The 15,048-nt window shown below is 35.6% G+C and overlaps 1 protein-coding gene across 4 annotated transcripts in view; it reads right to left on the reverse strand.

The window, feature by feature from the left end:
* The window catches only part of PIBF1 (progesterone immunomodulatory binding factor 1), a 112,593-nt gene that overhangs the window by 79,919 nt on the left and 17,626 nt on the right, over positions 1-15,048 (reverse strand). For 3 of the 4 annotated variants that reach the window (XM_036392688.1, XM_036392520.1, XM_036392600.1), the window contains exons 6-10: positions 14,451-14,584; positions 12,332-12,440; positions 8,888-9,069; positions 6,960-7,085; positions 2,930-3,028 (exon numbers count right to left, since the gene is read on the reverse strand). In XM_036392688.1, the coding sequence (XP_036248581.1) occupies positions 2,930-3,028; positions 6,960-7,085; positions 8,888-9,069; positions 12,332-12,440; positions 14,451-14,584 (650 nt within the window). The remainder of the gene's footprint in view (positions 1-2,929; positions 3,029-6,959; positions 7,086-8,887; positions 9,070-12,331; positions 12,441-14,450; positions 14,585-15,048) is intronic. The other variant, XM_036392772.1, reaches the window with a different exon arrangement.

Below are 15,048 nucleotides of genomic sequence, written 5' to 3' on the forward strand. Positions count from 1 at the left end.
AAAAGCCCAACAGCAAACCACAGTGCACTTCTACTTTTTTGGTGTTGGTTTTTTTTTTGCTTTTGGTGTTTTGGTGGGTTGGATGTTTTTTCTTTTGGCAAGGAGAAGTAACAGATTAACAGTCAACAGTTTGAAAATAACACTAACAGTGTTTTAAAGAAGGAAAAGCTGGAACATATTTAGCACCTGCACTTAACCATGTAGATGACAGAGCTGTTACAGAATTGCTCTGCTTATTCTACCCCTAGACAATTTCAACTGAGGTAATACAGCTTTGAAATTAGAAAAAAGTCTTAAGTCACATTACCAACAACAAGTAAAAATGTTTCCCTTTGGTCATATTTTTTTCAGAACATGCGTGACATCAACAAGACTCAAATCCAAAAATACCAAATAATTTAAGGTTGTTGTTGTTGTCATAGGTAAATGAAACACGGATTCTAACACAGAAATTACAGATGTATAATGGCAAAGAGAGCAACAAAGCTTACATCCTGACATCACAGTGGTCTACTTAAAGGTTGAAACAGCAGATCCTTTCTCAATATAACTCTTTCATGAATATTATCACTTTGGTATTTTCTTAGCATTTGTAAATAGCTGTTCACAGAAAACTATCACAAACATGAGTGAAAAAAATGAAAATAACTGCACTTGACTAGAAAATTGGGTATTAGTTACACTTCTGATCACAAGATTTGCCAGGGGCTTTATTTAACCACCATTCAGGCCAGTCAACATTCCACATACTTCTGAAGCTTTCAAACATGTTTGTTTATACAGATTATGATACCAGTGGTAACTACGATGAGTCACCTTGTCTTTACTAAAGTAGAACAAGCTGTTATAATCACTTAAATACAGAACTGGACAACACAGGTATTCCTTTTTTGTCTTAGGGGTTTCTGGTGATATTAGAAAATTTCTTTGTTCCACAGAACTGTCACATGTGAGTCCACAGTAAATTCAGAATTTGGGGGTCTTTCAAGTCTACTATCTCAATATGCCAGTTATTTATTTTGCAGTTCACTTAGGTAGATGATTTGGAATGTGGAGAAAGTCATGGTCTTGACACCTGTTATGTGGTTAGAAGTGAGGTACTTTTAAAGAGAGACACCAACATTTCAAAAAAGGCTAGTATGGGTTTTCCATGTTCCCAAGCAGAAAATAATCTTCTGAGGAGTTATCTACTTCTTAGAACTCCAAAACCCAGCATTAATCAACTTATTAATTTATTTAACACAAGGAAATGAGAGTTTTACTTAACTGGAGGGCTTATCACTAGAAAAAGGTATAAGAACAAAGAAGCATAAGTGTAACAAGTAAGATTCCTGTTTCTAATTGCAGTGGGACATACTTCCTCAAAATGAAGCAACATAAATTTAAAAAGCAACAAAAATAAAGTATGAAAAAAGGACACATTAGATGCATGGGAATACAGCTAGACAGAAAAGCACTTTCTCCACAGTTCTTAAGTTTAAAAATAAATATAGAAGAATTGCAAAGTTAGTATTTTTATTAAGCAAAAGTGCAAACTCAAATTATGATATGCCAGACTGACTTTCAAGAGGAGTTTCCAGTTATATATGAAATTGCCATGTCTTAGTAAATCTTACCACAGTGGAAGGTAGGAGTCTCATTAGAAAGAAACCTGTGTTCACTCACATTAGAATTTTATTTTAACTCAGGGGATCAGTTTTGAACCAAGTTTCCTGGCCCTCCCTGTTCAAATGGCTTTGATTTCCACATTGTGGAGCCATCACCTCAGAGTTTGCAGACTGAATTACTTTTGAGAACCCAACAACCCCTCCAATGTGCTCTAACCACTAAAAGGCATTCTGCACCCTTGGGCCCATTCAGCTGAACTAGAATTAATCAGAAGTCAAGCCCTTAAACTCACTGTGGATATCAAATCCTCTGACCCATCTCATTTGCTCTGGACCTACCCCTATTGTTTGACATCATCAGATAGAAATCACATTTTTTCAATCTTTAGGCAATGCTATTTCTTCAATAGTATCACCACTGCAATTTAGAAGTTATACATAAAAATTAAAAGCTTTAATAAATTTGTTCCTATGCTTAAGTTAACAACATTTTCACTGTAATTAAAAATTATTCAGAGCAAAGAAGGCTCATCTAGTACTTCCTTTGAGTAGATGACTAGGAACACAATCACTTAATGAACTGATCACTTCATTATAGAAAAAAAAATTATATTAAACAATGAATTAAATCCAAAACTAAAGACACATGACAAACTTAACGTGAACAACTTTGATTACTGTCCATAGTTTTACATTAGAGCTCATAGTTTAACCACAGCGTACATTCTAAATTTACAAAAAGTAAGGAAAAGGAGTTGCAGAGCATAGAGTGCTTGTAAACAGGCAAAAAAATCAACTATAGTTTCTTTCTCTATGGAATGGAACTGTACATTGGTATAGACAATATATTCTACACATGGAGTATGAGAGACTGAGAAGAGACTAGTAAGAAGAGAAACATGTAGCAAACATAATTGTTTATGACTACTGCCCTCTATCCAAACTTTATAAAAACTATTAATTGAAGTCATCTTACAAAATTATTTTCTAATCTCAACTAAAGAAAAAACCCCACAAACAGGTTCAGGGTTTGACCACTGCTACTCTACAGTATAAAATTGACATTCTTGCAATGAAATGAATAATTATGTTTGCTTGTCTCTACAGTATTGTAGGAGAAATACCAAATTTTGATCTTATTACTGCAGTGATAATGGAAAGAATTTACTGCAAGAATTAAGTCTGCAGCTTCATTTAAATGAAGAGTCTGTAATTCAGTTTGTTCTTTGTAAGCAGAAAGTAAGTCATTCCTTCTACTCAGATCTCCTAGATATAAACACTGTTATACCTTTAGATTTTTATATGTATTTTAAAACACTCACTGTTCTAAGAGTTGATCGTATTTTCTTAAAGATTCCTTTTCAGCAGTAACTGCTCTCTCTTTTTCTGCAACAGCATTATCTCGTGCTTCTCTCAAATTCCTGAAGGAAACAAAAATTATTCTGTTAAGAATCTGTTAGAAACAAGACTACTTTGCTTCATTAATTACTGCTTTCTGATACAAATTTCAATGCTACCTTCTTCAACTCTCATAGAATGACAGAAGGGTCTATCTATTCACCTATTTATTACAGAGGCTTTACTTCAGGTTGTTTTCATGTATACCAGCAAAGCTTCCAGTTGTAATTGTAAAAAAATTGTAAAAAACAATTATCAAATCACCTATTTACATGTGGAAACACATAACTCTAATTATTCTAGAATACTAGAACTATTTTTTTTTTTTCAGGAATTAAATAAATTCCAATGATTTTCCTTGGTGCTTTGAGAATAACTGCAGGAATGTTGTCTGCCTAGATGAGAGGATTCACAACTTTTGACAGAGCAAGAAAAGTTCAGGTAAGCATAGAAATCCTACTACCAATTGTCTAGGTACTGTGATGTATATGTTATTGCATATCATCGGACTCTCCTGGGTTTTATGGCAGGCAACATTTTTGATCTGCAAAGAACCATAAAATAACATTTTATTACAATCAATTGATACCCTTTTTTTATAACCAGGGATCAGTCAAGATGTTCAAACGACCTCAATTATTATTTGACCAACACAAATGAGAACAGCATGATACTAAGAATAAAATATATAGTAATTGTGTTTAAAAATTGGAATTAGTTATTCATAGTCTGTTATGCTGCAAGCAGGCTATAAATTAACACCGCACTAGACTGTAAGGAGGGGAAGCACTGCTTAGATACTGTATATAAACTCAATGTCCAATATTCAGTGTAACAGAGCACCAGCCAATTTGCCAGAGCTAACAGTGGTTGTTGAGGATCAGACATCTCTGTCATGACTGTTTTTAAGGATGTTACTCTACTGCTTGTTTGCTTCTATGATGAACATTCACCAGCACTTGAAACATATTAGATGATCTTAAAGATTCCTTTCGATTTTGTTTTATCTAAAAGGAATCTTATTTATATGTTACAAATACAAGCAAATCCAAGGACAGCTGCAAGGCAACCTACAACCATGGCTAGCAGCTATGACTAGGGGATTTCACTTCAACACCACATTCTTCATCTGAACTGAACTGCTAATGTGGATGCAACCAAGATCTTCCTACTGAAGTTTTGTTTTTTCCCTCTCCTTACAGCTTTCTGAGTTAAGGCAAAGAGAAATTAAAGCCTCAGGCAAGTTTTGGAGAAAAGTCAGGATACAAAGGAAAATGGAAAATTATTACGCTCATGTAAATGTTAACCTACGTCATTGTATCACACTAAAGGTATATAATTTCTGGTTTAAAGACTATTTTCTAGAATAAATGTTATCAGTGGCACTCTTCTGAATTCAAAGTAATTCATACGAACAGCAGTTACTTAGAAAAAATTAACATCTGAATTATGTAGCAGCTAACTGGCTACTAGAGAAAGGTAACAAAATTTTCTTTAAAAATTGAGTTACTAGGCTATAGAATTTAGTGCAGATGTTCAGGGACTGACCTTAAGATTAGATTCTTTAAAAGTGACTCATACCAAAATATGGCAATATGGCAATATATTTTGTTAACAGCATTAAGATCAAGCATATTATGTTTCAGAGTAGGAGTCCAGAGCTGTATTCTTAAGACTAGAGTAGTGGAGGTGGGATAAAAATGAAACAGTAGGAGAGATACAGAGCCTCATTTAGAGAATAAACTCTTTTGCTTAGTTGAACAACTAATCAATTGAAAATGCAATAGGAGGGAAAAGGACACAAGTGAGGGACTATTCAACCAACAAGACCACAATCACAGATGTGATGTAACTTCTGTTGAAATACTCTCTAGAGAGCCGGGAGACACACCAGTGATGCTGCCAGTTGTCAGCTGTGTGACTGCCACTTCACAGGAGGTGAAGCACCTACCCAAATGGCTGCACTGGGGCCTTACAAGGCATTTAGCCAGCCTATAACACAATGAAAGTAAATGGGACATAAATACTATCTAGAGGATCAAGGATGGGCATGGGGGGAAAAAAAGGTGAGATGAAGACATGGGAGGCAGCAGCTCATGGGCATCTTTATTAGGTTTTCACACAAACCTCTTCACAACCATCATTTATTGCATATAAATGCAATAAATATCGCATCCCTAAACTGGTCTAGAATGCACAAACTTATATATATATTATAGTCATATTTGACCACATCAGAAAATGTGCTTAGGGAAAGCATCTCACATGCTCAACTACTAAATTGTGTTTGAGCTATGGGAATAGACTACAGGTAATCCAGTGTCAAACCTCTTGCAGACATTCACATGCCCTGCAAATTCACTCATGCTTGCTAATGCAAACACAGCCCATGCTTACAACAACCATACAAGTGAAACTGATGCCAAAAAAATTAGGCATGAATGCATCACCTCTTTATTAGCGGCCCCCTCCCATTTTAGTTTCTTGAACTGATCCATCCTAGTGTAAAATACGTGCCAACAAATTCAAAGGAACTATCAGGCACATCAGGCTTGGCAAACAATATGAGCAACTGAATATTGGATTAGCTTAGCTGTAATACCATTCCATGCTTTGAGCAGGAGGATGAAACCAGCATCTTAACTTCATTTTCAGCCACAAACAGCATCTCATCACATTACACAAATTCACTGCAAATTGTTTTGCTCACAATTTGAGGTTCCCTTTGTCTTACCATTGAGGCAGACTGCCATACGGTGGATTTTTTAGTATTTTCTAGAAAGAACATATGCTAGAAAGCTTTCTTTTAATTTTTTTTTTTATTTTGCTAAACATGTAGGCAAATCTAAGGGATTTGCATTTCAGAAGTAATTATTTCAAAATGAGGAAAAAAACTTCTGTAAAGCAGTTCCAGATACAAATGAAATATCTTTCAGTAGCTTTCTCAATGATATACAGACACTTGTCAAATCTCCAAAGTAATGCATGCTTAAATTCATACTTTGTAATTCAAAATAGATTTGCATACAGGAAGTGGTGTGGATGTATATGTATATTTTACTCACACTAGCAAAACTACACAATGATGTAATTGTTTTTTAATTAGAACTTTCTGTTGACTGAAATACAGCAGAAGCCATGTTCTTTTTCCACTCTTCCCAGCAGTAACAAAAGTACCTATTAGAGGAACAGATGTTAATGCTACAAATATCTTTTTACTATTGTCATTTCCTTCTCCACACGACACTTTCAGGACATCTACAGTAAAGTTATTAAGCACTCCTCCTATTTTAAAGCAATCAAATGGACAAAAAACAAGCTGAAAAAGAAATTTCGTGCCAAAGGTCCAAATCTTTAAGTCCCTAAAAGGCTTAGGCATGTGCACATAATTCCATGGTATTCAACTAGATGGTACACATACAAACTCATCATGCAGGTCTTTGTAGGACTAGAATCTTCCTCAAAAGAGAATTTTACAATAATTTACAGGAAATCAATGTTTTTTTTTTTGAATCATGATGCTCTTAACAAACTCAATTAGATTTACTTCATACAGGCTTAAATCTTATCTCTTTTGGGTTTTTCCTGCCTTATTTTCCGCATCAACATTTTCTCTTCTGGATTCCCAGCCGAGTTTCAAGATTGCCCCTAGAGCATGACATGTAAACTGTCATCCCATGTCAATTAACTAATACTATACCTCTGAACAAACCTCAAACCACCAGATTTAATGCAGAACACGAATTCTAATATTCCTTTTCAAGTGATAATGTTGGCTGTCCATCATTTAATAATAAATATAACAATATAGACTTACTGTACAAGTATAATTTCATTTTAGTTTTTACATTTTTAGTACCTCTCAAAGACTTAGTCAGCTAGGACTATATCTAAGCACAAAACAGTGCTTGGTCATTTCTTTCTCAATTAGGTTATTGCCTACACCTTACCTACCTGTTTTCACGTTCATACATCTCTTTTGAGGTGCTTCTAAGTTGATCAATTTCTTGATTTGTTTTCAACCTTATTTGTTCCAACTCTTCATGTAGTCTCTTTTCATATTCTGCTTTATAGTGGTCTCTGTAAATAAACAAACATATTGCACTAGTCAAAATATCAAAACTTGAGGTGCAGCTTTACAAGAGCAGACTTCTTCTTGATTTTACATTTTATTTCAATCTTTATTCATTTACCTCTCAATGACATGAAATACTTATCAGCCTATGTTGCTATATAAATTAAATGAAAATCAACCAGGAATAAATAATATTTAACTGTGAATAAACAGAAGTCTTTTGCACACAGATTTAAATTTTTAAAGTTATTTAATATTGATTAACCACATAACATTAACATTCTTCAGAACTTCTTTGTCAGCCTCTAAACAAGTGCTTATATTAAGTAACCATTTAACTCCTTACTTTCTTCTTCATTCCTGGGTAAGGATTGATTAACTTATTGACTTGCAATGCTGCCATGCCACTACAAGACTTCTTTGTGTACTATCTGCACCTCATATTAGGGGAAAAAAACATCACAGGTTCAATTCAAAATTAAACAGAGTGGACATTTGTGAAGGCAAAAGCCCCCAATATCTGGGAATTTATCCTGTCAATGTAACATATGAATTATTTAAAAAACAAAGTTTTTAAGCAACAAGTATCAGAAGATATCAGGATAAAAGAATTTCATTTCAGAGAAACATTGACTTTTTTTGTAACTTTGGAAGCTCATGACAGATTGTAAGGAATCTCATAAAGAATCTCTCTGACAAAAACAGGGTTATGTTGTAAGCACTTAACAGTTAAGGAATGTCAGAATTTTATAGCATCTAGTTAATGTTCAAGAATAATTAATCAATAATTAAGCAACTGACAAAAATCACAGGTTTGGAAACAAAAGCATATTATGAAGATATGTGCATTTGCAAGTGTAAAAGGTTTTAGACTTAATTTAATTTCAAAACATGTGTTAGCCCACAATTCCTAGAAATGAGTACTTGAGCTGGTCAAAAACTCCCTCACATTAACTAGACGCCCCAAATTATTAAAATGGAGAATGCTTGCTGCCAGGTTTTCCTTTTATTTTATTTCCTTTTCCTTTTGTAAAAGTAAACTTCCCAGGTTTTCTTTTTGTTGAAACATTGCATTTCAGTTGACCCTTCAAGACAACAGTAAACTTATTTCTTCTCCTTCTTCAACTGTGCCACACTATAGCAAATACTCTATGAAGACCTTTTACACAATAAAGAGGTTTATCATAAACAACCTAAAAAGAGTGATTTCTTAAATTTTCAAAAGTAAGACTTAATTTTTTATTTAAAATACAAAAGTTCTGGGTGAATATAAATGAAATACATAGTTCTGACATATAAACAAGCAAAACAAATTTAAAAAACTTTGAGTGACTGCATTGAAAGGAAAAATAATATTTAAAACTCTTCTGATATGGGCTGGAGCTCCATAACTCATTATTTCAAGAATGCCCTTCTATTTTCATTTAAGTAACAATTTTTGTTTTAGTTGTCTATCAGGAGAATCATATTAGCACACTTCCTCTTGGTTATATAGGACACAAGATTTATGAATATACATTAAAAACAAGAAGTTAGTTTTATAATTAACTGAGCAAACCTACAAGAATAATTGTCATTAACGCCCAAGTTTATGCTGAAAGTTTACTTCCACTGCTATGGTCTTATAAAGGTTTAAAAAATGTTTGTGATACATACTTTGACCCAAGAAAAGTGTCCTGCTTCTAGTTAAAAAAATATGAGTTAGCTTTCTGAAAAATATAATTAATTAAATGGGATTTGTGCAAGAAACAAGAGAAAACAGTTAAAGAATCTGTCTACTGATAGAAGTGAGCAGACAATAACTTGCCTGGATGCAACATATTTTTCATACATTTCTTCCCTAGCTTTTTTGGCATCCTCTAGCTGAATCTGTAGTCTTTCAAGACGATCTTCTTCATGTGCACAGCGAACACTAAGCTCCATGTTCTGGCGATTCAGATAATCTTTATCTTTTTGCAACAAGCTGAGGGATTGTTGTATGGTTGCCAGCTATAAAAGGTATTAAAAAGAACACTTTAACACAAATTTCAAGATAAGTATTTAACCTATGTACACATATTTGCAATTTAATTTTAACTCTCTTCTGTGAAATCACCTGAACCAAAAGACTCTATTTACACTTGATTTTAACAAGTTGATGAAGCTTTAAGTTGAAAAAAAGACTTTAATAACAATACCATTTTATGGTATTGTTATTTTTACATTATTTATTTCCAGTAGTTAGCACCTGAAAAAAGAGGTCCTTTCATCTACATCAGTATCTAAACAGTGCTGAAGTACTGAATAGAAGAATAGCAGCAGTACTGCATAGTGCTGTGTCAGAAACACTGATGGAGAATCTTGGTGCCAACCTGTCATGCTGACTATGACATTCTCAGGAACAGCAGTGAAATGTTTAAGGGCACCAGGGTGATTACTGCTCCATAAAGAAATGGTAAAACTGATAGTTCTGGGGCTGATGTAAGGCACAATTGTTGTGGACAAGGGCAAAGAGCTGGTGTTGCTACAGAAGGCTAAACTGATGCCCAAGTAGGAACAAGAGTATGTTGAGAACAGCCACCTTTGTCATCAGAACAACCAATGTTTCCTACACCAAGAAGCAGTGTGAGGGAGAGCAGTCTCCATCCATTCAAGGTGAACACAGTTAGAGAACAGGCAAAGAGCATAAAGGACACTGTTGCAAGGTGGCCCAACTTCATAATCATGATAACAAAACAGTTTCATCCTCCTAAAGAATTTTGCCATTTAAGCACCTGAGGATTTCACATACCAAGTTCAAAGAATGATAAATTAATAACTTATCAGAAACATGTCTCCTACAGCTATAAAGACATAATGCACATGGTTTAGACAGAATTCACCTTTTCTAAGTCATAGAAGGACTAAAGGTTACTTAGGAAAGATACTGGAGTCAAAGACATGGAGCAAGAAGTTAAAGAGATGACAATTTATACACAAACAGTGCTCTTAGAGGCATGCTCTTCTCTATCAGCCCACTTGCTGAGCACCACACTCAGGGTGAGGTATAAATGCCTGTTCTACGCCTGATTTAAGAAAAGAAAAGTAAACATGGTCTCTCTCCAAGTAATATGTTATATATATATCCACAGTGAACAGACATCACAGACTACTACACAAAGAAAAGCAAGCAGTTACTCCTCCTCTGGAACAAGTACTGTGTAAAAACTTCCAATTGGATGTTCTTCCAATCCAGGACTTGATACTGTATCAGCAGACACAAAAATCAGCACAAACCTTTCAGAAGATTTAAGTAATACACAGTTTGAAGTGATATTTTAGTTTAAAGTAGTGCTAGTTTTGTTCACTCTGATTAATTCAGTACAAAGTTAATGAAAAAAAGCCATTGTTGCTGCTATTCTGCAGTACTCCACATGTATGTACAAACTTGATGTACAGGACAGTACTTTTTTGGCCATTCTTGTACGCTGAGAACAAACCTGACTTTTGGTGTCTTCTTACAATGCTAGACTGAGGAATAAATAGACTAACAAAGCCTGACACCAAAGGGGTACTTTCTAATAGAAACTCAGTTTTTTTCCTTAATGTTTCTGACAATCTCTACAGCTACCTGTAAAATTAGGCAGAGCAGTGCTATCTTTAAAGTGGCAGTTTTAGCCTCTGTTCTATCTGTAATACTGTTATTTACACAGAGACACTAAGGAACACATGTCCCCTGAATACTCTCAGGAGTAGTCTGTCTCATTTATTCAGCTGCTAAAGTGTTAACACACAAAGATCTTCCACACTATTCCTGCAGGGCTCTGCTTCCCTGCCTGAACCCTTGCCTGCCCACTGGAAGTGGGGAATGAATTCCTTGACTTGCTTTGCTTGTGTGTGTAGCTTTTGCTTTGCCTATTAAATGGTCTTTATCTCAACCCATGAGTTTTATTGACTTTTACTCTTCTGATTCTCTCCCCCATCCCACTGGGATGGGCAAACAGCTGTGTGGGGCTTAGTTGCCAGCTGGAGTTAAACCATATCAAGCATACTCACAGCATTCATCTTCCAATGGTAAATTTTCCCCTGGGGCCTCCCAGGTTCCTGAGCTTACTGGCAGAGTTCAGCCTGTCTTTGCTTCAGCCTTCTAAGTCACATACCTAGGAAAACGGCATGCATATAATGCCTAGGAAAAAATGGGAAGCACTCGACCAGTGTTGAGGGAGATAGCCTATGTTGCTGTGAGGCTGACCAGCCATTTGAAGGATCATAGCAAGTAATCAAGGCTTCTGATTACCACAATCTTCCTTCAAGTAGGAGCACTTAGTTGGGCTGGCAAATGTAATTTCAGTCCCTGCAAGGATTATGAAGTAAATTCCCCTGGAAGCTATATCCATGAATATGAACGAGAAGGTGACAGAAAAACTAGCAGGAATTTACCAAGGCCAAACCTATCAAACCTGACAAAAATGTTAGCTCTGTGAATGGGGGGATCACTGTCCATGTCATTTACTTTTGCATGGCTTTCAGCCACCTCCTGTAACAGCTCTATGGAAAAGCTAGCAAAATACGGATTGGATAAGCAAACATCTGTTGAACTAACTGAACATGGGACAGAAATGTGCCCTGACAGCAAAGAAGGCCAAGTGGCTACAAGGCTATACAATGCAGACAGTGGGTTAAAGAAAATTATTATCCAGTGTTCCACACTTGTGAGACTATATTTGGAGTGCTATATCCCATGACATGCATGTCCTAAAGACATACATTAACATACTGAAACAGGACCAGAAGAGCTCTACCAGGATGGTCATGAACTACAGCATATGATGTACAAGGGGTTAAGAGAAATACTTGGAACTTTTTTCAGCCTTCAGAAGAGAAATCTGGTTGGGGAAAATATTATTGCTCACTTCAGCTATCCAAGTGGAACACATAAAAATAGCCAGAGTCTTGGCCGTAGATACTTACAGGACAAGATGCGACAGAAAAAAAGCTGTACCAACTGATTAGTTTTTACAAATGCATTTTCACAAGAGAGCAAACAAACACTGGAACAGATTGTCCAAAAGGCTGTGGAATCTCCATCATTGGAGACTTTAAAAACTTGACAAAGCCCTAAGCAACTTGACCTAATCTTGCTCTGTACTGCATGGGCGGGTTGGAGCAGCTAAGTCTCTTGAGACCATTAGAATTAAATTATTCCACGATCCTAACAACCTTGATTAGACAAAGAATCAAATTCCTGAGATGATGAAATACACGATTACTAAGGTAAGAAATTTATGTTTACCTCTTTTGCTAAGTCATTTCTCTCTTTAGTCTGTGTTTTGTATGACACCTCCAGTATTTCATAGTTTCTTCTGAGTTCTGATAGTTCATGCTCAAATACATCACGTTCACTGTGAAAGCAAAGTTAAACTATTAGATGCATAAAGTGCAATGAACAAAATTCCTGTGCCTTTTTAATTTCTCAGCCTTCTTCCAGTTCAAGACACTGACTTCTTCCAATCAGTCACTCACAGAACAACTGGTGATAATCTTAACCTTTAATAGTTACTAACACCGGGAACAGTATCATTTTACATGAAACAACTGAGTATTATTTAAATACTAAGAAACAAAGAAAATTCTACAGTACTCAAACTCAAATTCTACAGTACTCATTCTCCTCTGATTATTCTTCTTTAGTGTAACTTTGGGCTATGCATTTCTTCTCTTAGCAATGATTGGTAAGTACCCATTGTTTTAGCTTTATCAAGCTTCTGATGCTATTTCCCATGACATTCTCTTCAATCTTTTGCAGATATGGAAGTCGAATGAAAAAGTGAAACAACTTCATTACCATCTTCTTAACAGAGCAGAAAGCAATGTATACTTGTTCTCAGTAGGTACTCTCCCCTGTATACAGCCTTGATACCAGAGTGGGTTGTCATGTTTAAAATATACATGACACAGCTGCAAAAATTGTGCTGGTGTCCTGAGCAAAAGAGCTTTCTCCATGCACAAAGAAGCATCACTATGTCTCCACTCTCACCCTGTTAGAACAGTGAAATGAATGAGCCAGTATGAGCTTGCAGTTTAGGAAAAAGCTAACCAATATTATATTAAGCATAGCATTGCTTTAAAACTGAGATAACTTGCAGTACAGCAGAACTAGATTTGACATAGTGTTTTTTAAAAGCAGAAACAAGTCTGGAAGTGATTTACTCCTGCAGCGCTCCCAAATATCCTCATGCAGTTATGCCAACAGAGCTCTCCCCTCCTCTTCATGTGTGCCTACCCAGCTGAATACAACCTACTCTCTCAAATACAGTTTTGGCACGTTCATTCATGCTTTTCTCAACTCAAGGCTATTCTAAATGCACACTGTTAAACACTGGAGCCATTCACATGAAAGTTATTACAATCCACTTATTAAGATGCAGTTGCATATAGGAAGCAAATCACAGCACCAATCCATCCTATTTCCAACAAGATGCCAGAAAGATTCCAGGGTTGTTTTTGTACATACTGCTGTGAACCAAAAATGCTGTGAATCCAGAAGACAGATTCCCCTTCAAATGACTTAGTGGGCAAAGTCATTTGTGTCAGCAACTATGCCTGAGTTCATTCCATATGAGCAACTAAGGAGCTGACAGGGTCTTTCTATTCATAATCCCTATTTTTGAATACACTTCTCCACAAATGTGCCAAAGACCAGATTTCTTGTACTTGCAAGCACACTGAAAAAGCTGTCTGGAAGCTGTACTGTGAGGTATACATCTATGAGTATATTTACAAGAAGTCTATTTTCACTATTTTGCAATTGCTTTTTGCAAGATGGATATTCAAAACATTGGCTATAACAGTACAATCTGTATTTTAAAAAAGCTAGACACTGGAACTTCCTGCAGTTAAACAAATTCACTAAGGTAATCCTAAGATTATCCGCCAGAGTTCTCAAAACAGCCCTTTCAAATTTTATCGTTTCAAAGATATCTCAAGTTGTAAATATTAATTCCCAAGGTCCTGCCCTCCTAACTCACTCAGTAAGCAGCACAGAGTAGAGCATAGGGCCTTTTGTTAGATCATTGCTTTTAAACTAAGAATAAAAAAAGAGTACTTGTTCCAAGATGCTTGCTATCAACAGCTCCACTTCCTTAGCTGCAATGAGACTGCTAGGCTCTCTTGAAAACACAATAAATCTGAAAATATAACCTTTAGGAAGATAATTCGATGCACTGGTTTTCAGAATGTTGTTCATTTTAGGTCTGCAATATACTAAAAGTGGTAATTGAACCATTAGTGTATGAAGTAAGAAAAAATATGTGTGTGTAGTCAAAAACAAAACTAAGAAGTCTGGTCAATCAAGGCTGATCTTTATTAACATTTGTATGTTAGTTAAACACTCGAATTAGAGAGATACTTACGATTTTACTTTATCATAGTTCTGTTGTCTGTAATCACCTTGCTGAATCAACTGCTTGGTATCAGCCAGTTCCAGTGTTAAACGCTGGCATCTGACCTCAAGCTCTGACCGACTCCTCCTCTCGTCTTCATAGCTCTAGGAAGTGAGACATTTTGAAATTATCACAAATGCACTGATATTTACTTGAAGTAATCACCAACTAAATTTCATTAAAACCTCTTATGAATATTCAGTGGTAATGCCTTCATTTGTCTGAGTATTTGGAAATTTAGCACATCACAAAGTAACCAGCTATATCAATACTCAACTTATTTTTATCTTATTACAAATACTTGATTAAATGCACCTATTTTTTCCAATGCATTTGTCCATTAGCACAACTTCCAAGACCAGTAACCATCTTATACCACCAGGTATATGATGTTGTAAAGGTGGTGTGACTTTTGTGCTCCTAGCTTAGATTTGCAGACCACCATAACCAGCTGGTGGTCTGCAAACCCATACTAGGAGCATGAAAGTAAACTGAAAAGTAAACTACCTTTACAACAGTTTCAAACAAGTCAAGAGTCTTGTGAAGATACTTGCTAGTTAATTTGAAA

The sequence above is a fragment of the Molothrus ater genome, chromosome 2, assembly GCF_012460135.2.
Source record: "Molothrus ater isolate BHLD 08-10-18 breed brown headed cowbird chromosome 2, BPBGC_Mater_1.1, whole genome shotgun sequence".
Lineage (NCBI taxonomy): Eukaryota > Metazoa > Chordata > Aves > Passeriformes > Icteridae > Molothrus > Molothrus ater.